The sequence below is a fragment of the Pipistrellus hanaki genome, assembly GCF_964339955.1.
Source record: "Pipistrellus hanaki genome assembly, chromosome: 2".
Lineage (NCBI taxonomy): Eukaryota > Metazoa > Chordata > Mammalia > Chiroptera > Vespertilionidae > Pipistrellus > Pipistrellus hanaki.
The window spans coordinates 192,854,937-192,881,437 of NC_140504.1; the positions used below are offsets into that span (position 1 = coordinate 192,854,937).

Genomic DNA, 26,501 nt, shown 5'->3' on the forward strand with positions numbered 1-26,501 from the left:
GCTGGCATCCCTCGAGGCAGGCCGTCTGCGAGGGAAGGTCTGGCTGCCCTGGCATCGACTGGAGTGCGGACTGGGACCTGTCCAAGTCTCCCAGCCAAACTGCACAGTAAGAGGTTTGCTCTGGGGGCCCCTCCCTGCCCTGATTCCAGCAAACATTCGCAGGTCACCAACACTGCAGGCCTGGCACGGGGTGTCCAGAGAGGAGCGGGGAGCATCCTGGGCCTCAGACTCCGCCGAGCAGAATGAGTCTGCGTAAGTGAGCAGAATACAGAGGAGGGGCTGTAGCTGCTCAGGGCACAGGACATTTGAGATGGGACTTGGAAGATGGGTACGGGAGGGTGGTGAGCAAATGAAACAGTAGGAACCAAGGCAAAGGGGCTGGAGAGCCAGAGGTCCCTGTGTGATCAATGAAGTGTACAAAGTGAGAAGGAACAAGAGGAAGCCTGGAGAGGTTCAGTGGGAGGATGGGGGAGGGTCAGATTATAAAAGGTCTTAACCCTCCCCACTCCTCTGTACGCCAGCCCTGGCTCATCATCTCCAGCAGTAACTATGACTTGGGAACTTGCATTACCGTTATGTCACGGACTGAATGTGTCTCCTCAAAATGTACAGGCTGAAAGCTGATGCTCCATGTGCATTTGCAGACGGGGCCGGGGGGGTGGGGGTGGGGGAGGGGAGTGATTAAGTCTTGAGGTTGAAAGTCTCAGGGATAGAATCAGGGCTCTTCTAAGAGACTCCATGGAGCTCCCTCGCCCCTTTCACCACTCGAGAACACAGCAAACAAACAAACAACAAACAAAAATACACAACCCAGATCACAATTAAACTGGTTTACAGCGGTCTGCAAACCAGACACGGAATCTGCCAGTGCCCTGAACTTGAACTCCCGGCCTCCAGAACGCTAAGCCACACGTGGCTGTTGCTGATAAGCACCCAGCCTCAGGTGTCTTAGGTTAGCAGCCCGGATGGCCTACGACAGTGGTAGGCAAACTGCGGCTCACGAGCCTCGGTGTGCCGCTCTGTTGATGAATGAGTTTGCCGACCACTGCTGTAAAGGCGTTACCCTTACCCAGAAGGTCTGAGTTCAGGTTAAAGACATTAGTACATTATTAAAGTGTTTTTTAAGTGTCTTTCCCTAAGGTAGTGGTCGGCAAACTCCTTAGTCAGCAGAGCCGCAGTTTGTCGACCGCTGGACGACGACACTCTCCTCCATTAGGTCTCCCCAGCTGCCTGGGCCTCCGGGGCCGGTTCCGACCCAACATCTGCCAAACGCCTATTTCACAGCGAGGGCTGAGGGACCGCTGACAGATCCGGGCAGGTGGAAGCCAGGTTTGTTTTGACATTTCCTGTAGAAGCGTCGCTTCCGGGCTTCCTCCAACTGCCCGGGGGAAGCCAGTGAGCTCTCAACTGCGTTTCCGCACACGGCAGAGGCGTCCAAGAGACCTGGAGACCGAGACCGACCCAGTCCTGGCTACGACCTCAGCATGACCCAGCCCGCGCCCCCCGTCCCCGCCCTCCGCCCCTTCTCCGGATCTCGGCTGTCATGGACAGCACATGGGGATGGTGCCACCCGGTTAGCCTTGCCAGATTAGCAAACAAAGCAAAGCAAAGCTAAACAAACCGAAGAACCCAGATGCACAGTTACACTGTGATTTCAGCTACACGAGTCGTTTTTAGCATAAGGGTGTCCTAAACACACACGGACACAGTCACACTGAAAATGTATCTGCTGTCTGTCCGAAATTCAAACTGAGCCGGGTTGTGCTGTTTTATCCAGTCACCCTACTTGCACCCCATGGAATTGGGGGACAAGAACTGGGCGATCACAGGAAGGCCATGGAGATGGGGTGAAGGCGCAGGAGAGAGCGGAGAGCAAGATGGGGCCTGTGTCCCTCTCCTGGGCAATCGGGCAAAGGCGGGTTTCTCCTGTGCTCACCCTCCCAACAGGTGCACCTGGCAGAGACCCCGCCCCTGCAGTGGGGCCCTGATCGAGCAGGAGGAGGGACAGCAGGAGCGGCACCTGCAGGAGCCACCTCTCAGGAGGCCAGGCTGGAAAAGCAGCTGGGCGGAGAGAGGGGTTTGTGGCAGCTCATTCCCGGCACTGCACCTGCCCCCAGCTTCTGGGCCTGCGCTGTCTCCCCTGTGAGACCAGGCTGAGGGGGATAGATGGGACGGGCAGTGCACTGACAGGTGCTCAGCACAGTGAGCGCTGCTGGTGCCCATCACACCCCACCCCTACCCCCTGCACAGAGGGGGCGCGGACGGCCCTCAGAAGCAATGGAAGAGCTGGAGAGGAAGACGTGGGTTTCTGCCTCGGAGGGATGGCCACCTTGCGGTGTGACCAGGGCAAGTCAGTCCCTGTCCCTCTCCAAGCCTTCACATGACCAGCCCCTTAGAGGGGCCTGCTGATCTTTATGAATCTAGATCAGTGGTTGGCAAACTGTGGCTCCAGAGCCACATGCAGCTCTTTGGCCCCTTGAGTGTGGCTCTTCCACAAAATACCACGGCCTGGGTGAGTCTATGTTGAGGAAGTGGAGTTAGAAGAAGTTTAAAAAATGTGGCTCTCAAAAGACATTTCAATCTGTTGTCCTGTTGATATTTGGCTCTGCTGACTGATGAGTTTGCCGACCACTGACCTAGTGCTTAAAAATGCCATTTATCCGCCTCCCATGCAATTAGGGTTGTCCTTGTGATCCGCTTCTGGACATTGAGGCATAGGACAAAGGCCCCAAGGAGGTCTACCCTTGAAGAAAAAAGGGCTTTGGAGGAAGAGAGGGAGGGAGGGAGGGAGGGAGAAAGAGGGAGAAAGAGAGAGAGGGGGGGGGAAAGAAAGGGAGAGATCCGCCTTCCTGCCTGGAAAGGAGACTCGGCTGGAGCTGCAGCAGCCACTTTATAACAGGAGGCAACATGCACAGGCAAAACAGGCCTGGGAGAGAGACCAGAGCCTGGGGCCAGCACAGCGTGTGACTCAGACCTGTACCTGCACCGAGGTCTGCAGCAGCACCCAGGCCTGGAGCAGCACAGAGGCCTGGAGTGGCACACAGGCCTGGAGTGGCACACAGGCCTGGAGCGGCACCTAGGCCTGGAGCAGCACCCAGGCCTGGAGCAGCACAGAGGCCTGGAGTGGCACACAGGCCTGGAGCGGCACTCAGGCCTGGAGCAGCACCCAGGCCTGGAGCAGCTGGCCAGGCAGGGCAGCCTGGCAGAGGAGAGCCTTTGATGACCCTGCTGATTCCAGTCCAAGTGCAGCGGCTGCGAAGGGCCAGCAGCCCCTGCGGGTCTGTCCTGCGCCAGCTCAGCAGGGGAAGCTGGGGAGCTGGAGGAGGAGGAAGTGGGGACAGCGGAGGAATCAACCCGGCGCATCAGGAAGGCGACTGCTCCTGGCTTGGGGAAGAGGCCTCTGCGTGTGACAGGCCTTTTCCAGGATGAATCTCTGTGAGCTCGCGAGGGCAGGGGCAGAAGGGGAAAAGGGAAGACAGCTGCTTTTTGCGATGTAGGGCTCCCCCGAGAATGGCCTGACAAGGCAACGGGGGACCCAGGTTCTCCTAAGGCCTCCTGGTGAGCTGTAGGTATGCAAGCCTAGCCTTCCACAGCCAAGGTCTCAAGAATAATCATATACAGCCCTAACCGGTTTGGCTCAGTGGATAGAGCGTCAGCCTGCGGACTCAAGGGTCCCAGGTTCGATTCCGGTCAAGGGCATGTATCTTGGTTGCGGGCTGTAGGGAGTGTGCAAGAGAAAGCTGATAAATGTTTCTCTATCATTGATGTTTCCAATTTTCTATCCCTTGCCCTTCCTCTCTGTAAAAAAGTCAATAAAATATATATTTTTAAAAAGAATAATCCTATATAATAAAACCCTAATATGCAAGTCAACCAAACGACAAAACGACCGTTCGCTATGAGCAGGGCCTAAGCTGGAAGGCGGACCTCTCCTGAGGGGTCCTGGATTGAGAGAGGGTGCAGGCCAGGCTGAGGGACCTCCCCCACCCCCCAGTGCACAAATGTTGTGCACCGGGCATCTAGTAATTTTGTAATTACTATGTAATCTTGTAATCACAATAACAACTGCCTCTTTACTAAGCACACACTATGTGTGCCTGACTCTGCTGTAAATAGTTTACATGCCTTAATCAGCTAAATCCTCGCCATAACCCCACGAAGCAGGTCCTAGCATCATCACCCCATTTTACAGACAGGGAAGTTGAGGCACAGGAGTTAGGTGACTTGACCGAGGTCACGCAGAGTCAAGGTCTGAGCTGGGCGGTCTTGCTCCAGCACCCAGTCTTATCCCCGGCACCCTCTCACTTACAGGGGCTGGGGTGGGTGATGGGGGCGACGGAGCAGGCATGCCCCCCACTCACACAGACACCCGGAGCTCAGCCCCATGCCAGGCTCTTGGCAGACATGCCAGGGCTGTTGGTGCCCAGAGCAGTAGAGGGAGACCAGCAGCCTGGGGTCAGCCAGCCTGAACTCGCTCCTGGCTCCCTTCCCCCCCCAACCCCATCCCAGCTATCTGACCCTTGGACAAGTGACCCCTGAGATTATCTGAAAATGGAGCCAAGACCAGTCCCCACGGCCTGTGGTAAACATAAGCAAAGCAATTGTCTAAGTGGGAACACTGCGGAAGGTTCTAGATGGGGTCAAATGTAGTTTGTCGCGATCAACATCACAGAAAAGGGCAAACCTCGTGGGTGCTCTGAAGGAAGGCCTGGCTTCGACACCCTCGGAGCCCTGACCTTGGGACTCGGACCCAGGAGGCCCGGAGCGGGGTGAAAGGGGTGCTGAGCCAGCACCTCTGTCCGGTTCCCCGCCCCGCCCCCACTGCGAGGGGAGGCAGGCCCCCGAGGACAGAGAAGGCCCCGAGGCTGCGGGCACGCGGGCCACACGGGGCCTCTCCGTGCAGGCCGGGCTGCGTGCGGGGGTGGGTGCAGGCCCGGGGTGACTGTCCCGGGCTGCCTCATGGGTAAACACACATCTGTTGGGGCTGGGAGAGCTGGGATCCGGAGCAGCCCTGCGGCCCTGGGTTCCAGCCCCTGCGGGCCCTCGAAGCTCTCTGAGTGACAGGAGCCGTCACAGGGGTGTCCAGGCTGGTCTGGGATGGGTCTGAGAAGCGATGGTTTGCCTGCGGACAGAGAAATCTGGGAACCTCAGCCCGGGAGGGCAGCGTCAGGGCCAGCTCTTGGAAGTGGGGTTAGTTTCAAGCTTTTGAGTTCTGCCTTATCAGGCCATTTACAGACTTATCCTGCCCAAACCTTCTTCTCCCCCCTAAAGGGGTCTGACAGCACCAACTGCACAGCCACTGGGCCACCATCCTTCCCCGAGGTCCCAGCTTGCAGGCAGGGGCTGACCACGAGCCTGGCCCTGAGCCCTGGCCGCCGGAACCTCTCCCAGGCCTGAGGGAGCAGCGCTAGCCTCTCCAGCTTGCACATCAGAGACGGAGGCCACGGCAGGTGAACTGGCTTGTTCAAGGTCACAGCCGGATCCCAACACTGAAGTCTGCCTGATTGCAAAGCTCATGGCCTTTACAGCTGGATGAGGCTGCCTGCCCTCAACGCCGCGCTGTGCATATTTCTCGAGCTGCATGCCGGGAGAGAGGGAAGGCATTTAGGTAAAAATGGTAGCGTCCCCCTTCCCCATCATGCAACCTTGCCTCTTGCCATAGGCTTCTGCCTTCCCCGAGGCCTGGCTCCTACAGGCAGTCTCCAGGAGAGGGATAGCAACCTGTTTCCCTTGCCACCCTTGCCATGCATGCATGACTCTCACCCCTCACCCCTCCTCCCTCTTGGTTCGCCACTCAGAGGGAAAAATTTACCAAAAAGAGAGGAGAAGGCCCAGCTCTGGTCACACCCACCAACGCGTGACACAGGCCACCCGCGCGGCGAGCACAGAGCTCATCGCAAACCGGGTGGAACCGACCTGACCGAGGCCCTGACACCGAGGGAAAGCCCGGCCCGGAGTCTGAGTCAGCAGCAGACGCCCGTCTGTTTCCTTCTCCACCTGCCACCTCCCTCTCCACCCACCCCAGCCCGCAGGGTGGAAGCGGTTCCCTGGGCCCCGCTCCCGGGGGGAGAGCAACCCGCCTGGGAAGACGGGGACTGGAAAGGCATCCATTCCCGTTTTACAGACACCCAACCTGACGCCCGGAGGAAGGCGTCTGGAATCCACGGCTCTGGCCACGAGGCCACTGGCTCCCCAGAGCCGGCAGCCACACAGGAAACATGCTTTGGCTAGAGCATCCTGCTCGGCCCGTCTCATCCGCCGCCGCGGGGGTTAAACGCATGGCCACGTGTCTGGCATGCCGACGGCCCCCGCGGATGTCAATGATTCCACAGAGAAGAGAGGTGGGTGCTTGGAGCCTGGCCCACGGCGCCCCTCGACGCTGCCATCATGCGAGGGCAGTGAGTCTGAAATCCCTACGTCTTCAGACCCATGTCACGGACAGATCCAAGCTGTCAACACCACGTAAACCAAGTCCAGACGGCGGCCCCGACGGGCGGATGGCAGACCCGGATTCTTTCTCAGACGTGGATCCCAAGGGAACCAGGGGCGGGCAATCCCTGCGTGGCCTGACCTCTAGCTCCGTGGTCAGCAAACTGCAGCTCGGGGGCCTCGTGCGGCTCTTTGGCCCCTTGAGTGTGCCTGTGGCTCTTCCACAAAACACCACGGCCAGGGCGGAGTCTATTTTGAAGAAGTGGCCTTAGAAGAAGTTTAAGTTTAAAGAATTGGGCTCTCCAAAGAAAATTCAATCGCTGTACTGTTGATATGTGGCTCTGTGGACTAAATGAGTTTGCCGACCACTGGCCCTGAGTCCCTCAACTCCCTCATCTGGAAAAGCAACAATGACGGCTACGACCAGCGGCTCTGGAACGGGCTGCGGGGCCAGATCCCGGCTCCATCCTTTAGCTGTCTGACCTGCTGCCTCTTTCCTCTTCCGGGGAATGGCAGTGACAGTCCCCACCTCCCAGAGAGCACCATGTCCCGTGAAGGTCAGTGACAGATAGATAAAGAGGCTCGGCACCACGCGGACCCTCGGCACCACGCGGACCCTCGGCACACGTTGGCAGCAGCCCCGATGCCATCCGGGAGGTTGCCCGGCCATGGGGAGGGGGCGGGAAAGCAAGAGGGTGTCCTGGGCTCCGGCCACCCGGTCCTCAGCGGTCACTCCCCGGGAGGTGCCCGAGGCCGTGAAGGCTGCAGGCCGCTCAGGAGTCCACACAACCCACTCCCGACGACCCTCCAGCCCCACGGAGCAGCTGCTCCAGGAGGGAAGAAAATGTGCTTTGCATGTTTTAAATGTTTCCCTTATGAAACCTGGCAGGGCTGCCTCTCTGAATTGTTCGGCAATAAAGTCAGTAACGAGGGCCCTGTCCGAGGCTCTCGCCGCTGGAGTGGGGCGGGAGCCCGCGGGGGTGGGGGTGGGGGCAGGAGGGCGGGCCGGCCGCCAGCGCGGAGCCCACGGGGGCTTCCAGAAGGCGCCATCTGGGATTCCTCAGAGGGGCACGGGATCACAGCCTGGTGTCCCGACATGAAATCGGAGCCTTCCTCTGGAGGCCAAGTCCGAGTCAGCAGGGGCAGAGGGGAGGGCCCTTCCGGCCCGGGACATTTTCCCAGGCTCCCAGGATGCCCGCGTCTCCAGCCCATCGAGTTAATTGAAAAATTACCTTGGGCTGAGAACCAGCAGGCCCCGGCCACAGGGGCTGGGTCACAGGGGGGCCCTACCCGGTCTCCAGCCAACGGGACTCGGCAGCCTGCAGCCGGGGGCCTGGACCGCGCTCGGCACGCACACGAGGGGCTGTTCTGTGTGCCAGGCACGCGTCCCATGCAGTCCCAGACTCCCCAAAACTGAGGGAAGCCCAGGGCTCTCACCTCGGGGGTCGTGGGCCACAGTGGCCGGGCTGCTGGCGCCCCTGCACTATTTCCTTGCAGGACGCTGCTCTGCATTGTGCCACAGGCCCCCCAATCCCCAACGCCAGCGGATAACTTAAAGGAAGCGCGCCTGGCCACAGGCCCGCCGCCCGCCCGGAACACGGCGGCATTCTCACACGCAGAGGCCACTCCTGGGGCTGATGCCGCTAAGCTGACCGCCTTGAGCTTTTCCTTCCAAGTGCAGTTACGTCTGCCATCCCAACCTCGCCTCTCTGGGCTGTTCCGTCCATTCCGGTCCTCCTAGCCCCGGGTCTGTTCAAAGAGCCAGGGTCCCCGCACTTCCAAGGGGTCCGGCCCGCTCGAGAGGCCTGTGCAGTCCCAGACGCTGCGACTTCCACGGAGGAGACCAGAGGGGACCCCGAGGCCCTGTGTCTCCTCCCGTCGAGCCACAGACATCGGGACGAGAAAGGAACAAACCCGTTAGAAAAACGCCCGCCTTTCACTGGACAGTGTGGTCCATCCGTGAGCCGATCTGATCATCAAGACACAGAAAAGGGTGGGGTAATGGTGGGGGGAGGAGCAGTGGGATGAGGAGGGCAAAATCCAGTCCCTGAGGTCTTGCCATGTCTGTGGACTGAGCCACAGACATGTCTGTCCCCCCCTCCCCCCCAGGAAACAGTGGCCCTGACCCCGGAGCTGTGTACAAATGCTTTGAACACCTGGAGGGCGGTCTGTGTGGCTGCACACACCGCAGGGGTGAGGCGGGCTGGGGTGGCGTGCCAGCCGCGTGCTAACCTCTCTGGGCCTCCGTTCCCTCGTCTGTAAAATGGGGCAATAGCAGCGCCTCTCACAGTTGTGAGGGTTACACGAGGGCCTAGGCACATCCGGCGACCACACACAGAGAACAGTGCTTGGCACACGCCAAGTGCCACCCATATGCCGGCTCCTCTCCCTCCTCTCCTCCTCTGGGAGCCGCTGCCTGTGCTTCTGAGGCCAGCCCCCGCCTGGCAGTCTTGTCCCTGGAGGCCCTGGAACTCCTGACCGGAGCCGCGGGGAGAACATTCTAGGCTGAGAGGGCGGTGCCCAGCACGGGGCTCCCTGCAGCTGGGCCCTAACAGGAGGCCCAGGCCCGGGGACCCGCCCGCCCTCCTCATGTCTCCAGGTGACAGTGAAAACGGAAGAAGAGTAACTGGGATTCCTGCTTTGAGCTGCCGCAGACCTGCCACCAAACGCTTCCCCTGTCTGTCTGCTCCCCCTCTTCCCCCTTACGCCCCCCCCTCCCCCCCCACACACACATTTTGCAAAGGTCAATGCTCATTCCACTCCACAGGCTGCCTCTTGGGAGAGCAGAGGAGAAAACTATTCAAAAAATGTAAACTGAAAAAAAAAAAAAAAAAAAAAAAAATGTAAACTGAAAAACCCCAAGCTCTCCTGCCTCCCCCTCCCACACACCCGCATGCGCACTCCCACACGCGTGCACGGCTCGCACCCTGGACACAAGACCGGGCCCCAGCACCCGGGTCTTAAGCACAAGCAAGTGGACAGAGAGGCGATGCCGAGTTGTCAGCAATGGTGACCCCCCCCTTGTTCCTCCCCCCACCGCCCCTCGGCTGTCTTCCTTGCAGGAATACAGACGACCCTGCCACCCAGACAAGAAAACCTCGTACAGGGCAGTGTCCTTCCCGGCTTTTCTGGAGCACCTCCTGGCACGAGCCTGGTATTATATGTGCCCTGGCACCACACGCAGCCCTGACCCAGGAGCTGAGCCCCTGAGGTGCCCGTCGAACTGAATGCGGCCCAGGGCACAAGCTCTGAGCTAAGGGTGCCCTGGGTCAGGCCAAAGCCCCCCGCCCACATTCTCCTGACCCACGTGCTTCAAGACCAAGCATGCTCTCCTTCCAGCCTCTCTCCTGCCGTGTCGGCGCCCCCCCCCCCCCCCCCCCCCCGCCACCACCACCACGCACACACAGCCAGGGTGACCTGGCACCGAGGGGAGAATGGCAGGTTCAGGGTTTGGTGGCCACTGTGTCCAAGTGTCCAGCTTGAATGAGGGGATGAAGTGGGCATCGGATGGGAATAGTCTGGAGTCAAGGCTCTTTGTTGGTCTATCTATTGTATTCTCCTAAGTCTCTTCCTGCTCTAGCTCCTGAGCCGAGCTTCTAGATCTTTCCTCCTCCTTCTTGCCAGTCCACAGTCTTCAAACCTGGAGCACTGGGCCTTAGGCGGGGATCCCTGACATGCGATGGGCACTTGTGGCTGCTTGAGGGGGGTGGAGAACAGACCTGAGTGACGGGGCACCAGGGACTGGCGGGTGGGTGATTTAAAAGGGAACACACGCTCCCCGCCACTGGTGGGATGCTTAGTCTGGGAACATTCTCTCCCTGCCGTGGTTGGGCAAGGCAGCAGAGAACCAGCCGATGGAAGACGGGCCCTGACCAGGTCTTGGCCCTGTAACTGGACTCTGGTCCCGTGGGCTCGCTGCCCTGTCCCTCAGGAACCGCAGGCTGCTCCCCAGCCAGGCCGGCCAGGGCCCTCCCTCTCCCGCGGTGGATGGCACACAGCGGCAGACATTCCAGGAACCCAACGGCAATGGCATCGGCAACACCGAGCCGCACGGAAAACCGAACGCAGGCTCTGGCTGTTCCTCAGCCTGGCGGCCCTGCACAACGCGGCCTACACCCGGACGGGGGCAGCAGGTGGGCAGGCAGCACGGACTCGGCAAAGCCCACGGGCAGAGCCGGAGCGTGTCCAGGCGAAGACCCTTGCGGTGACCATGGAGACTGAGCCAGGGTCGCCCCCTGCCGCCCGGGAACCTGTTCCCGCTGCTTCTCTCTGGGGAGAGCCGTACATCTCTCTGCAGACGGCCGTTCCCCCTGCGTGCACACCTGCACAAGGCTAATCCGGGGGAAGTCAGGGAGCAACAAACCAACCAACCACACCCGAGGCCGGCGGCCCTGGGAGGCAGGCAGCTGACTCACGTTAAACATTTCCAGGTGGAGAAACTCGAGCTCCTTTTCAGCGGGTCAGCACCGAGCGTATTATTCCTCTCTCCGCCGCCTCCCTTTTGCAACCTCTTGGCTGCACGCAAATGTTCACGGGACCTGCCTGCTAAGAGGTGAATGCTGCTTGTATGGCCATGGACACTGCTTACGGACAAAAATAAAAAAATAAAAATACCATGTGAACTTGTCACCGAATGTCTTCGGGTTCCTTCTGGCCTAAGAGCTGTCGTCGGTCAGCACCGGGGTGGTGGGCGCAGGGTGGGCTGCAAACGCGGGGAATGGAGTCCTCATTCCAGGGCCCTGTCCTGGCCCAGGCTGCCCCGCCTGCCCTAAAAGCATTTCACGGAGTTTCTAGCTCCCTCTCTCCCCGCCTGCTCCCAGGAGGGCCCCCTGAGGCCTGCAGGCTCCTGCTGGGTCCTCGGAAATAAACACGGGGAGAGTCTGGAACACACAGCTCAGTCTGGGAACATCCTCTCCCTGCCTGTGGGAGGGAAGACGCTGGCTCCTGGCGGGGGACGAGGAATCTGAGGCTGGTCGAGCTGGGCGGATCAAAGGAAGGCCCCGTCCTCCATGCCTCCCAGCACAGCCTGCTCCGTCCAGCCGGGAGGAAAGACACCTGGGGAAACAAAGCTGGTGCAGAAGCCGCCGTGCCTGTCCTCTCCCGTCAGAGCCTTATGTGGAGGAGAGAGGTCTGGTGTGTGAGACCCTCAAACGGTAGGACGCAGGCCAGAGGGTGGACGCTCCATGTCTGGCTTAATAGAAAGGTGAGTGAGGGCTTAAAATGAATCCAAAAGTGTAGGGGCTTCCGGGAAAGGAAGTGAGTTCCAATCCTAGGAGGCATTCAAGTTCAGGAGGCACACCTGTCCTGGACATTAGCCGTCTATTAGTCTTCCCTGGGTTTCCCCGAAAATAAGACATCCTCCGAAAATAAGACCTAGCGCATGGAAAGGTAAGACATCCCCTGAAAATAAGACCTAGTGCAACTTTGGGATAAAAAATTAATATAGGACACTGTCTTATTTTCGGGGAAACAGGGTACTTCCCCACAGGCCCAAGCAGCTGCGTCCACCAGGTATCCTGCCCACCCTTGCAGATGCAACTGATTGGACCAGGGCGGTCACCTGACCCAAACTCTACAAACCATTGGTTGGGCAGGAACCAATCAGATTTTCTTGTCTCCTAGGCATTGAAGAGAATGGAAGGCTATATATCAATATATGGTAAGGGGCCACTAGCAAAGGAGTAAAGCTACGGAGTATCCTTGAAGGGAACTAAAAGGGAGTGGGAAGGAGAGGGCATGACCCCAGGCTCCCACTGTTCCTGTCTGGGACCCCTAAGTGGCAGGTGTTGAACTTCTCGAGGTTGCCTGTTGTCCCCTGGCTGGGGATGCTGCAGAGGGAGGCAGGGTCCTCCAGGGGGCCGGCCAGGCTGGACAAAGGCGATCAAGCCCTGGAACTTCTCTAAGGCCACCTCAAGCTCCCTCTGACTTCGGGGGTCTGTGTGTGCTCCTCCACCCCCTACATGTACTTCCTGCCCAGCACGGAGCCAGACCCTGACCGTATGCCACAGAGAGCAAAGCTCAGTCATGGCCAGGACTCCCGGTACCCCAACAGGCAGAAAAGGGTGTGGTGGGCACACACCCTCACGTACAATCCCCCGCCCCCAGGGAAAGGGCCTTCCCGCACTGCCAATGCCAATGTACAACTCACACTTCATGGACAGCACTTTGTTACGTGCAATCCATTTAAGATGGCTTACGAACAAAACAAGAGCTCCACGTACTATGACTGTATTTTACCTACAAAACGCTACCAAGCCCCGCTGGGCAGGTTCCTTCTTTCCCGCTTTAGAAGACTCAGCTGGAGCAGCAGGGCCGAGAGCCCCGGTGTGGGCTTCCGTCAACTCCCTCGGCTCTCACAGAGCCTGCATGGGAGAGCGGAACCCTAGCAGATGCTGTCTCCAAAAACTTCCCCACAACGAGACCTCACCTTACCCCAAGGACTTTATCTCCTACTGATCATTACCCTGGATTTGTCCAAACTGGGCATCTCTCTGGTCACCTCTTATCACCACGTTGGTGTAAAACTAATACAAGTGATGTTTATTGAGCGCCTACTATGTGCAACATAATTATCTGAAAGGTCCTCTATCCGAGGCTTTTTCTCCTGAGTCCTACAACACCTAGCCAGGAGCATAAATGGGCAGCTGCTGAAGGAATCAGACCACACCTGCAGGGGCAGCTCCTGTGTCTGCCTCCTGGCTTCTGTTCCCAGCAATGAGCATTCTCTCCGGCTTTTAGGCTGCGTGTTTCCCTGGAGGTTCACAACCTTAACCTTTCCCAGGGAAGGGCACATGACCTGGGCCTGGCCAATCAATGCATCCCATGTGACTGGACCAAGGGATTGGTTCAGAGCTGTCACATGACTAAAGCTAAGCCAATGAGAGTCAGCCCTGGGATTTCTGCTGAATACACTGGGAATGAATTACTCTCTCTGCTCTGGAATCCTAGGAAGGTAAAGGTTACTTAGACTTGTTAGGTTATTACTACTTTTTCATTGAGTTTAGAGAGGAAGGGAGAAGGAGAGAGGGACAGAAACATCAATGATGAGAGGGAATTATTGATCGGCTGCCTCCTGCACACCCCCCGCTGGGGATAGAGCCCACAACCCAGGCATGTACCCTGACTGGAATCAAACTGTGACCTCCTGTTTCATAGGCCGACACTCAACCACTGAGCCATGCCTGGCCGGGCTGTTAGGACCTTTTTGTAGCCAGAAAGAGTAAAACCCAAACAGATGAAAGGAGAGCTGGAAGATGACATCATTAAGCCCCTGCACGCAGCTATGCCTGAAGCTAGCCCGACCTCTGATCATGTCAGTTACGGGGCAACTATCCATTTCCCTTTTTACCCGTCAGGTCCAGGTGTGTTTATAACATTCGCAATTCAAATAGTCCTGCAATTACAGAACTGCCTGGTCAGGTGGTGGGAAATTGAGAAGTGCAAACTGTACAAAGTTAGCTTTCCACTAAATCGAGGTATTGAGCACTAAACACAGACATCTCTGCATCTCAGATGCCACCCTGAATGAGAGTGATCATGCCTTCCTACCTCACAGGGTGAACGGGAGAGTCCCCCAGCCCTCCTACGGCCTCTGTTATCTGCGATAAGCTAAGGCCGAGAGCAGCAGCAAACCTACAGTTACCAGGGACACCCACATCACTCATCCATCCACACCTGGGCCTCCAGCTGGAGCGTGCAGAGCTGCCTCAAGACCCTCCCACTTCACAAGGTCCGGCCCGGCCCAGCCCAGCCCAGGGGGGCAGCCACAGGAGCTCCCCACTAGGGCTGGGGCCTGGACAGAGAGGTGTGCCTGACACCTTCGAGGGACAGTGTCTCTTGGTCATCCCTCCCTTTAGACTCGGCCATGCACAGGTGGGGACAGAAAGGAGTGGTGCCGCAGGTCTGACTGCAGCAGGGACAGGAAACGGGGACTATGAGCTCAGGCTAAGCTCAGGCTGAACCTTGCTGCTTTTACTTCCTGGCTTTATAGCTTGGAGCACGTTTCCTCACCTCCCTGTGCCTCAGTTACGTCATCTGTAAAATGGGGCCATGAATGTACCGGATTTATTTGGGTTGCTTCATGCAGGCAACCCTGCAGAGCAGGGGTTCTTGGATCAGGCTCCCTTGAATAATCGTCACCTGAGCGCACGTGAGGGACGTTGAACCTTCTAGGGACCCTTTAAGATTATGTGGTGGACGGTGAAATGAGACCCTCTCCCTGCATAGGGATTCAGAACACCTGTGCGTCTACCTGGTGAAGGGCCAGTCTCTGAAAGGGACCCAGCGAACAGGACCAGCAAGTCCGCCCCGGAAGCAGGAAGGCCAGGCTGGCCCTTGGGGACAGTGGTCATCCGGATGGAATGCAGACAGAGGCTCGGTCACCTCGGCTGCGGTCATCCAGGGTGCATGGCCTTTGGGGAAGCCACTGGGGCCTCGCCCAAGAGAGAGAGGGAGCAGGAAGAGCGAGCAGCTGCTGCTCATTGCAAACAAACGGCAGCTGCCTAAGGGCTCGATCTGATCTCCCTTCACCAGCCCCAGGTAGCTAGGATTGTAATCAGCGGCAATCCTCGGTGAGCTGGAATTCTGGCTCGGGCCTGGGGACAAAGCAGCAATCATGAACACACACTCATGGTTGCAGTGTATTCCTACTTCCTCTAACCTGAGGCTGCGGAGGACATGGTGCCACCAGCCGCCCTGAGGGCCTCCGGCTCCGGGTTAGGACCAGAAAGCCCTGCAGAACACCAGTGCCCCAGGGGCAGTGCCTGGGCTCCCTCTGCCCTGGGCCCCTGGGAGCCAGTGCAGAAAGGCCCTGTAGGAAAATTCCAAAGACAATGGGAACACAAGAAAAGGCCTTTGGGGTCTAATTCTCCAACAATATCCTTGACTTGGAGCCCTAGCTGGCTTGGCTCAGTGGATAGAGCGTCAGCCTGTGGACGGAAGGGTCGCAGGTTCGATTCCGGCCAAAGGCACATGCCTGGGTTGTGGGCTCCATCCCCAGTAGGGGACATGCAGGAGGCAGCCAATCCATGATTCTCTCTCATCATGGATGTCCCTTTCTCTTTCTCCCTTCCTCTCTGAAATCAATAAAGAAATACATTAAAAAAAAATATCCTTGGCTTTGAGCACCAGGGAGGAGGGGAGATTGACTTCAGGGAGGACTGCATTTTACCCCTGGCGGCATCCCTGATACTTAGGAAGGATTCAGGTCCGGGCAAGTGCATGGTAATTATGCGGAATAAACTAAAGAAAGGATTTCCGGAGCTCTGCCAGGCTAGACGATGCCCGAGACTGAACACCAACTGCCCACTTGTTATACAGAGATCCAGTGACCAAACCACACAAGGGGCCACATAGTCACACCCGGAGGCCAGAGGCGGTGGGTCTGCTCAGTGAAGGGGCTGACTGTGCCACTGGGCTGCAAGACTGAGAGCGACTGAGAGCGGCCGCGGAGGGCGACGCAGGTGGACGGCTCCAGCTCCGGGCTCGGCAGTGTCCTCCCTCCCCCAGCCCTGAACTCCCAGGACCTCAGGCTTCAGGGCTGGAGGAGCCTCCTTACCTCCCTCCAGACACCACGGTGCCCCTCTCCGCTGGTCCCTGAGGGAGTAATTGACCTGTGGGAGGAGCTGGCCATTTCCTGCGGCTCTTCTTGTAAGCTCCTCCTTTTTGTAAAAAAATATACTTTATTGAATTTTTACAGAGAGGAAGGGAGAGGGATAGAGAGCTAGAAACATCGATGAGAGAGAAACATCGATCAGCTGCCTCCTGCACGCCCCCCACCGGGGATGTGCCCGCAACCAAGGTACATGCCCTTGACCAGAATCGAACCCGGGACCCTTCAGTCCACAGGCTGACGCTCTACCCACTGAGCCAAACCGGTTTCGGCAAGCTCCTCCTTCCGATGGCCTGCAGGTGAGGTGTTCACCCTGTGGCTGTCTGGCCTGAGAAGGAGGTGGCCTATCGGGGAGCCTGCGGGCAGCTGTGAGGGCACACCCTCCACCTGCCCTCTCTTGCCTCTCTCTCAGGGCAGGTTCTCAATCCCAGGAGGGAACTGGGTGTATTTGCTGACCCGCCCAATCCCTGGCAGAATTACTGCCGGGGCTGCGGGTGCTCTCACCTGCCTGCTGGGCGAGGCTCGTCCACCGGACCAGCCCGGTGGGGTTCCTCCATGGCCCTGCCCCCGTGGAGGGTACGGGTCGGGGCAACTCAGGAAATGCTCCCGCAGGACCCCGTCTCAGCTACTGTGTCCACCTGACACGCCCCCATGGCCTCACAGGGGCCAACACCGAGGAGGGATGGGCAAGAACGGCTCTGCAGAGGCTTGGGTGCCAGGCCAGAGTGAAACAGTGCAGGATGGTGAGGAGGAGAATGTGGCGGGGAGAATGAGCTGGCTGGCTCATGGGACGGTGAAGACACCCCGAGCCCCTCAACAGGAGTCCGAGGAGGGGTTGTCGACGTGTGTGGTTCCCAGCAGCGAGCCCAGGCCACAGCAGGTCCCCGCTGGGATGGCCCCGGAGCCTGGCTGGGCCTGGGGCGGGGCTGAGGGAGAGGACCCTCCTGATACTCTGTAAGGCTTCCCACGGAGCCCGCCCGCCCCCAGAATGTAAGCGCCAGGAGGGCAGGGCGCTGCGGAGCCAGGAAAGGTGCAGACGAACCAGGACGACTTGGTCCCTTAGGCCCGGGTGTGCCCTGACCAGCATCGCAGAGGGAAGAAGGTCGCCGATGGTACAGCCACGTTTGTTAGGTGCCTTGCGTGTACAAAGCATGTCCGGGCCCACGGCTCGTGCCAAGCAACCACCAATCTGTGAGCGGGGCGGGGCTGGCACCAGGGGAGCGACATGCACAAGGCAGGTCACTCAGGGGGCGAGCCTAGGGCCAGGTCTGGTGATCTTGCCTGGCCCCCGCCCCCTCCCCCGCTCTCTGTAAGCACCGGGAGGACAGAGGGTAGGCAGTTACTGTGCGACCTCCTCCTTCCTCCAGGCCAATGGGCACCAGGGAGCCAGCAGAAGCCCTTCCCTCAGAGAGGGCTTGGGGCCCTGGGCCATGGGGCCATCTGGCCCTCTGCTCTTCGGAGACTGGCCTGGGGTGAGCAGACGGCCGCCAGCTGGGGCTGGGAGAGAGGAGGGGGCGGGTGCTGCCGGCTGCAGCTCTGCCCGTCTCTCCTGGAACACCCCCATCACTCCGCCCCGTGGGGAAGGCCCCTGTGAAAGGCACAATCCTCTCCCCACACACCCAGCAGGCCCTGGGCATGGAAGGGAATTGGCAGGTCCTGGCAGCTGGTAAGAGAACAGGCCGGGGTTCAGGGGGAGAGGGGAGGGGGCAGGGGCAGGAGAAGATGGAAAAGAAGATTGGGGGACATTTTTAAGTGGCAGGAGCTTCCCAGAAGGGTCTTGTTGCGTGGCTGGCTGCACTCGGGAGCTCCATCCGCATGGCCGTGGGTAGCATGTCAGACACACCGCTGGGCCCAGCCCGGGTTTCAGATTCTGTAGGTCTGAGGTTCTCGGGGAGGCTGAGGCCGCTGTCCTGGCACCCAGCTGGAGAAGCCCTGGCCGGCCCCTGTGGCTGTGGAGGGTGGGACATAGAGGCACAAGGTCGCCGAGGGGCAGCTGGGGGCGGGGAGACCCACGTGAATAAAGACGGGAGGTGCTGGAGGCCTTGGCCCTTGGACTGCACAGTGGGTCAATCACCGGTGTGGAGGGAACTTGTTGAAAATGCAGGTTCCTGGCCCGCCCCTCCCAGATCGTTTTAGACCCTTGGTTGGCAAACTGCGGCTCTCGAGCCACATGCGGCTCTTTGGCCTCTTGTGTGTGGCTCTTCCACAAAATACCACAGCCTAGGCGAGTCTATGCTGAAGAAGTGGCATTCGAAGAAGTTTAAGTTTAAAAAATGTGGCTCTCAAAGAAATTTTATTCGTTGTCCTGTTGATATGTGGCTCTGTGGACTAATGAGTTTGCCGACCATTGCGTTAGACTGTCCAGGTCTGTTGGGGCCTCAGAGCTTAATCTCACCACCGCCGGCTCCGGAGTGATTCTGACCCAGGTGTCCCAGGGGCCATGCGGGGAAGCCAGGCGGCCTCGGGAGCACTCCGGCCCCAGGAGCTGACCGGCCAGAGGCGTCTACAGTCTCATGCTCCTGGGCAGAGCCAGCTGCGCCCCCTCCCTCAGCGGCCACCCGCCATGGGGCCTCGTACACCTCAGTCCCGTCTGAAATGCAGCTCTTCCGTAACACCAGCTCTTCCGGTTTAAGCCCAGCGAACAGCACAGACATACGATGTTTCCAGCTCTGCAGGAGGTTTGAGCGGACGGATGGCTCTGGCCCGGAGAGGTCCCGTTCTGTCTGCCCCCGTTTCCTCTTCCATAAGACAAGGCTTTCCCAGGGTCCTTTCCGGAGAGGTTCCTACCCCGCACCCCAGGGCCCTGCACCCGCGGTGGGGAGGCAGGTGGCGGCTGGCACCCTCCTCTCCCAGAGCCCAGAGGAGGGCCCCTGCCTGCAACGGGAGCCTCAGGGTGCAGTGTCCCTCCTGGCCGGCCGCTGGTGCAAATGCCTAACTTTTCCAAGTCTGGTGGGTGGAACCTCTGCATCCTGAACCAGCCAGGGCGCCTGGTAAAAATACAGACTCCCGGGCCCCTCCCAGCCCTCCGGTCTGAATGGAGGCGAAGCCCGAGGCTGGGCATGCTGCAGGCACCCAGCCAGAGAGAGGTGAGAGGGAGCACTGGCCGTCAGCAGGGACACCCACGTGACCCTGACAGCAGGCGGGTCCTGCTTCTCTCCGGGCCTGTTTGCCCTGATGGTAGAGGGAGTGAGCTGCCCCCATTGCGGCTAAGGCTTCCTTCTCAGGATTCTGTCCTTCTAGGTTCCCGAATGGTCAGGGTCAAACCTCCCTCCTGTCAGGGGCCTCTGATTACGGCCGGGGCAGAGGGCTGGGTGGGGTACAGCCCGCTGGAGCCGGGGGAGCAGTGGAGGCCCCAGGGGCCCTCATGCCTCACTGCCTCTGGCTGCCTGCGAGCCAGGGAGCCGGAGAAGCCGGGGAGAGAGAGAATCCTGCCTCCGTGTCACAGCCCCTGCGGTGCCCTGCTGGCCCTCGGGGACTCACCCGCCGACACTGGACCTGGCAGGGAGGAGATGCAAGTGGGCAGGCAGCAGGGCGGCCTGGAGCAGCCACTCACCACCCCCTGGGAAGCCTCCTCCATGCCACCTCCCGGAAGACCGCAGAGGCCAGGGGTCTGACAGGTGAGGGAGCAGCAGGAATGCAAGCAAAGCGTGCGGCTCCCCCTGGCCCTCCGGACGTGGCTCTCCCCTGCCACGGGCATCCTCTCTGCCTGGCCCCCAGGACTGCGACGCCAGGACGCCCTGGCGAAGTGGGGCCGGGTGTGCGGGGAGGGAATAAAGCACCCGGAGCCGGCAGCTGCTGCCTCTAGTTCTCCCCACGCCCCCGGGAGAGCGTCCTGAGGCCTCTGCACAATGAAAAGGTCCTGAACACACTCGATGCCTGCGATAAAGTTACAGCCCAAACTCGCTGGGGGCCTAAGCAACTTGCAAATCTGGGCAGCAACCGAAGCCGCGGCCGCTCACCTGCAGGGGGCCTCCAGGTGGTGGGTGTTCCCGGAACAGTCCACAGGCCCAGCAGGTGCACCGAGGACTTGCAGGGGGGGATGGAGGGGCCGGAATTGCCACACTGCACCCCCGGGCTCCCCTTCTCCTTCGCCCAAGCTTCACCCAGCTCTGGGCTAGGCCTCCATGCAGACGCACCTGCCTGTCCTACCCCTCTGGCTGTTCCTCTCCCCCAATGTGGGGGCCGTGGTGGCACCTAGTGGGCTAATGCCACTTGGTGACCGCTACAAGGAAGTGCCACAATCAGTGTCTTCTAAGTGGCCTCTCTTGAAAGGATCCAACATAGCAGACGAGATAGCACCGGAAGTCCCTACCTGCATGGTGGCTGGTGCCAGGGCCACAGAGCGGGCGGTCCTTGGGAACAGGGGCAATGCCAACTCCCCCTGCCTGGCAGGCTCTCATCTGACACCAAATGCACTTACATGCAAATCACTCCACACACACACACAGGCCTGCCCACACCTGGCAACCTCGGCCACCACCCTCCCTCCCTGGGGTGTTTCCAGCCCTTCGTGACTCACTGCTAACACGGGGTCCCCACGCGATGGCGTGGCCGGCTCTAATGACATGTGGGGGCGTGTGTGTCTGCTGGGCTAACATCTGTGTGCCCGCCAGTGTGCCCGAGGGTCCCCGCTGTTGAGCTGGCTGCGCGGTGGATGGGCGGGGCTAACTCCAGGGCTGAGTGTGCGGGCTAACGGCTCTCAAAACGATGAAAAGAGAAGGAAATGCCTCTTTCTCCAGAATGGCTGGAGGGTCCTAGCGAATGTCCGGCTAACGCAGCTGGAACATCACAGAGAGCATAGGATGCATCCTGATCCTCATGGACATTTCCTGATGACCCAGAGGCCGAATAAGCAGCTGGTGGTCCTTCAGAATCACCTGTCTCATCAAATCTCCGTATTTCAAACTTCAAGTTTTTTTGTTTTGTTTTGTTTTTGTTTTTTTAATTCATACACATGCACTGATTGAAGTTCCGTGGACTCTGGATGGAATGAGCATTCCCTGCCCTCTTATGGCACAGGCTCCATAGGGATGAAGGGTGCTCCGGATTCCTGCCCAACAAGCTCTCAGGTGGGCAATGTGATCCCATTTTACAGATGGGCGAACTGAGGCCCCGGATGTGAAAGAACTTGCTTAGGAACAAAGCCGGCGAATTCAAACCAGGGTGTCTGCTGGCAAAGCCGGTGCCGGTGCCCACTATGGTGTGCCACCTGCCCTGGCAGAAGGAGGGAGCAGCCACACAGGATGGAGGGGGCCGGGCCACAGGAGGCCTCTCCAGGAAAACCAATCTCAGTGTCTTTCAGGAGCAATGACTCTCCCTCCGGAGGTTCCAGGACAGCCACGCCCCCATGTCTCTGTCTCACAAATTAGACCAGGAAGCTCAACTGAACCCTAGGGACCCAGTGGGTCTCTAACTCAGCATTAATCCTTTTCCAAAGGGATAACGCCAAAATGACCCAGCTGCTGATACTACTCGAGGCACAAAGATAAGCAAATGTCTGAGTTGCTTAAAACAAAGAATGTCAAGGAGAGGACAAATCTTGCTTAAAAGATAAAACTTTAAAGAGCCCGGGCTGAGCCGAGACTGGTTTGGCTCAATGGATAGAGCGTTGACTTGGGGACTGAAGGGTCCCGGGTTCGATTCCGGTCAAGGGCATGTACCTTGGTTGCGGGCATATCCCCAGTAGGGGATGTGCAAGAGGCAGCTGATCGATGTCTCTCTCTCATTGATGTTTCTAACTCTATCTCTCTCCCTTCCTCTCTGTACAAAATCAATTAAAAAGAGCCCAGGCTGAGTTGGTTGGCGTGTCATCCCATACACCCAAAGGCTGTGGGTTCGATTCCTGGTCCAGGCACATCCCTAGGTTATGAGTTCAATCTCCAATTGGGGTGTGTATAGGAGGCAACCAATTCATGTTTCTTTCTCTCTCTCTCCCTCCCTCTCTATCCTTCTCTTTAAAATCAATTTTTAAAAAAACCACACAGGCCCTAGCTGGTTTGACTCAGCGAACAGAGTGTCTCAGCCTGCGAACCAAAGGATCCCAGGTTCGATTCTGGTCAAGGGCAGGCACCTTGGTTGCAGGCTCCTCCCCGGCCTGGGCCCTGGTCAGGGCTCCAGCAGGAGGCAACCAATCCCTGTGTTTCTCTCACATCGATGTTTCTCTCGGTCTTCCCCTCTCTCTACAAAAGCAACGGTAAAATATCCTCGGGTGAGGATTAAAAACAACAACAACAACAACAAAAAAAAAAAACCACACAGCCTCAGGTGAGGATTAAAAAACATTTAAGAAAAACCGGACTGGAAACTTAATGTAGGTCTCTTGATCAGCACCAGGCCTTTCCACATTGCATAGAGATCTAAAATCAGGGACCAAATCCTGGCTCTGACACCTTCTATGTGATCCTGGGCAAGTTACTGGCTTTTTCTGAGCACCAGTTTCCCCCTGGGGGGTGGAGGGAGGGTGAGATTAGCAATGGCCCCTTCCCTGGCCCACTGGTTAAGACAAAGCTTGGGGTACCTTTAGCTCCTGCCTCAGGAGAGTAGAATGCTGGGAGCTAACGCCCAGATAAACAAAGGTCTGGCCCCTCCTCCTTGCTCTTTAAGTGAGCAGAGGGGCCAGAGGAGCTACGAACTCAAATGACCAATAAAAAGGTAGAGGGTCCAGTGGCCCCGGGTCCTGTGGCGTGTACGCTGGGCCTGAGCTGAACGAGGTAGTGTGGCATCTGACCTGGGCCTGGAGGCTGAGGGCTTCAGATGTGGACAGATAAAGCGCCCAGTCGACAGAGATACTAATTTCCCTAGAACTTGTAAACAATGACTGGGTTCCTTTAACTGGGTGGCAACGCCCTCTTGCTTTAGGGACTCAGCACCCACGCACCTGGTCCTGGAACTGGCTCTCCCTGCGACCACCGACCTAATGACTAAAAGAGCACCCATCACGCGGACCCCTCACCTGGCCTTACGTGCCTGCACAGTGCTCACCACCCGCTGCCCCTGCCCCTGCCTGTCTGCCTCCTGGCACTCTCCTCCCACAGAAGACTAGCTCCATGGAAACCAGGGCTGCGGTTGTCTCCTTTGCTGCTACCTCCCTGGTAGCGACAACACTGCCTGGCAGGCAGAGATGCTCAAGAAACGCAACCGAATGAACGGACGGACAACCAAAGACGAAGCAATTTGCGCTCTCGGTCCAAGAACACGCAGGGAGCCCCTGGCTCGCTCCGCTGGGGCCCAGACAGAGTTATTCCCACCAAGAGGGAAACCGAGTCACCAAGTATCTCGGCAGAACCAGGTGCCGATGGAACAAGCGCCTTACGCCTACAGCTCCTGCTCTGGTGCCCAGTCTGTGTGCAGAGGCCAGTAACCTACCCTGGCAGAGGCCCCACCCAAGCCAGAGTGGTCACCAGCATGGGGCCTGCCACCTGCTGATCTCAGGAGGGTGACAGGATGCCCAGTCCTCCATCCCTTCAATCAAGGGTCCCCTCTCCCTGTCCTCTTCCCCACACTGGACTCTGCCACCCAACGGGGCACTCCCTCAGCTCCTGAAACTTAGCCTCACATCGGGCTGGGGACCTGGGCTGAGCCGCCTCACTGCCAGGCTAAAAGGCTTATTTCTGCGTGTGGTGCTACGCCAGCAGAGTTCCCACGTGTGCTCGCAGACCAGTGGTGGGCAAACTCATTAGTCAACAGAGCGGCAAATTGTGGTTCAAGAGCCCCATGTGGCTCACAAGCCGCAGTTTGCTGACCACAGTCCCAGAGGAAATGGCCTTGTAACACCCGTGTCCATGACATGTCCATGTCCATGTCCTCCAGGCCTGCAAGTTCTCAGGAGCATCGTTTGGTCTTTCTGAACCAGACCAGCAGAGGACGGAGGGTGGCTGGGGAGAGAGAACTCGGAAACCTCCTGGGTTTCGCTGCTGGCCTGGCCCTGTCTCAGGCCAGTGATATCACCTGCACATCAGGCCAGATCAGCACGGCCTCCAGGGCCACCCGAGGGCCATCCGAACATCCGCCGCCCCAGCCTCAGACAGGCCTCTTGGCCACACCGTGTCATTAGGTTATTGTTATTATGAAACACCAACGGGAGTCATGTAGACACAAAGTAAACAGATGTATCTCCACCCGGCCATCTTCAAAATGTTTACATAATAACCACCTCCCGGGCCTTGCATCACTCCGGTCCCTTACAGACCAGACCAGAAGGCATCCTGGCACAGCGCGGGAGGTGGCGATGGAGCAGACAGCATCCATCCTAATGCAACAGGGAGGCTGGCGACTAAGACTCATTAAAGCATCAAGGACCAACGAGGCGAGGTGCTTTGCAGACACCAGCTTTGAATGCTCCAAACAGGAGTGCTCAAGCAGCTTGCCCGAGCTGTCCCAGTTGCTTATTCTTTGCATTGATGCTGTTGTACAGCAAGTCCCGGGCCATGCTCCATGCAGCTGGGGAAGCGGGGTGGGGTGGGGTGGGGTGGGGGGCTGTCTTCAGCTGGCTCAGCCCCAAGGCCAAACGGCTCCTCCCAGAGCTCAGGTCCCGCGCTGACCCAAGCTCTCCGTGGCTCCAGGACACCAGCGGGAGCCCGGCTAATGAGAGCCAGCTGCTGGGCAGTCCCCGCTCCTGTGGCTGGAACCTCGGCCCCGAGAATTTCATCCCCTGGGGCCACCACCAGGCAGCCTGGAAGAAGGGCCTGGCTGGAGTTGCTCAGAGGACAACAAGAAGGATTAGCTGGGAAACTGGCTGCCTGGGAAAGGCATTCTGATGTCCATGGAAAGACAATTTAGAAGTTCCCAGCACCAAGGTTTAGGGAGTTGTTGGGGCTTGGGGGGCGGGGGGGAGGGTAGGAATGTCCATTATCAAGTCCATTACCCTCAGGCCCTTCCTGCTGTCCTCACCTTCCCTGGGATAAGACTCCTTCCCGGAGCCCGATAAGATTCCAGGAGACACTGCATGAAAACCACCGGGACACAATGAGAGTTCAAACGGAATGAATTATCACGTAGGCTCCCTTCTAATGTTTCCTGGGAAAAGTATTCAAACTACTGATGACAGACCCTCCATCTTCCATCTAAATTTTTTCCTAAGCCTTGAGTCCAAGGACCCAGGGGTTCCTCTGCCCCAGCCCTCCCTGCCCCCATGACATAACTTGCGGGATGGGGGTGTGACCGGGGGACCTGCTGAGACCGGAGCAGAACGGAATGAGCGCACCCACTCGGGGAATTTTAACACGAAAACGCTGCGATCCGCTTGGGTGGATCAGCCAGCGATACGGAATCAGACCTCTCGCTGCGTTTGCCTCCGCCGGCGAGGTCTCTGTCTGCGTGAGAGAAATCGCTTCGCTCCCAGCACATGCAAATCACTACTTTTCCTCTCGGTAAAGCAGGGCTCTCCTGGCACTTTGTGGGGCTACCAAGTGGGTTTGGGGGAGCCGCCCATACTTCACGCGGGGCTGGCCCCTTTGCTGAACAGGCGCTGGGTGCGTCCCGGAGCCGGGTCTCCAGGTGCCGCGGGACTGACCGCACCGGGACCCACCGCACCGGCAGGCGTGGCCTTGACCTCCCTCCGCAGCCCTCTGGTGGGGGAGGGGGTCGGCGGGAAAGCCGTGGAGCCCCGAGATGTCCGTCCCCGCGCGGAACAAACTCGCCTTCCGCGCTCTCCCCCTGCACCGGCCCCCAGCTCGGGGCTACGCGCGCAGCGGCGGCGAGAACTTTGCCGCCAGCGGCTCCCCGACCCCGGCGGGAGCGCCCCCGCGCGCCGGCCCGCCGCTCCCCGGGCTCCCCAGGCCGCGCCGCCCTCCCCTCCCCTCCGCTCCGCTCCCCTCCGCTCCCGGCGCGCACCTACCCGGCTGGCTGCAGTCGCCATCGGCTCGCACGGAGGGCGCCCGGGCGCGGGGCCGATCGCCGGGCCCTGCGGCGTCCGCACACGGCTCGCCGGCGGCTGGTCCCGGGAGGCGCGCCGGCCCGGCCCCGGCCCCGCAGGAAGGCGCCGGCTCGCCCTGCGCCGCGAGCTGCCGGACGCGCTCCCAGGAGCCGGAGTCGGCCGCCCGCATGCCGCGTGCCGGGGGGCGCTGCCCGAGGCGGGCGGGGTGCCCCGCAGGCGGGCGCCCAGCTCACAGCCCCCGGGGCGGCCGCCGCATCTGGGCGCAGCCGCGCTCCGCCCCCGCCGCCCGCCCGGCCGCCCGTTCGCGTCGGACCGGGGCTCTCCGTCCGGCCGGACGCCGGGCCGCCCGCCGCCTCCGCCGCCGCCGCACGCGAGGAATTTGGCCGCGGAGCCTCTCACATGGGAACGACTCTCACTCCGGCGGCTCCTCCTCCCGCTCCTTCCGGGCTCCGAGGGCCGGCCGCTGGCACCGCCCCTCGCCGCCGCTGACCCCGCCCACATCCCCGCACAGGCCCCGCCCCTCGTCACCGCCGCGCCCAGGCCCTGCCCCCAGCTCCGCCCCCAGCCCCGCCGCGGCGCCCAGACTCG

At 59.5% G+C, this 26,501-nt stretch overlaps 1 protein-coding gene across 5 annotated transcripts in view; it reads right to left on the reverse strand.

The window, feature by feature from the left end:
* Nucleotides 1–26,501, reverse strand: part of KAZN (kazrin, periplakin interacting protein) — a 537,286-nt gene that overhangs the window by 80,370 nt on the left and 430,415 nt on the right. The window contains exon 1 of one of the 5 annotated variants that reach the window (XM_084875309.1): nt 25,875–26,353. The exons of 3 other annotated variants lie outside the window; for them this stretch is intronic. In XM_084875309.1, coding sequence (XP_084731435.1) covers nt 25,875–26,082 — 208 coding nt within the window. In that variant the 5' untranslated portion in view covers nt 26,083–26,353. Of the gene's footprint in view, nt 1–25,874; nt 26,354–26,501 lie in introns of those variants that run through there. One more of the 5 variants, XM_084875310.1, reaches the window with a different exon arrangement.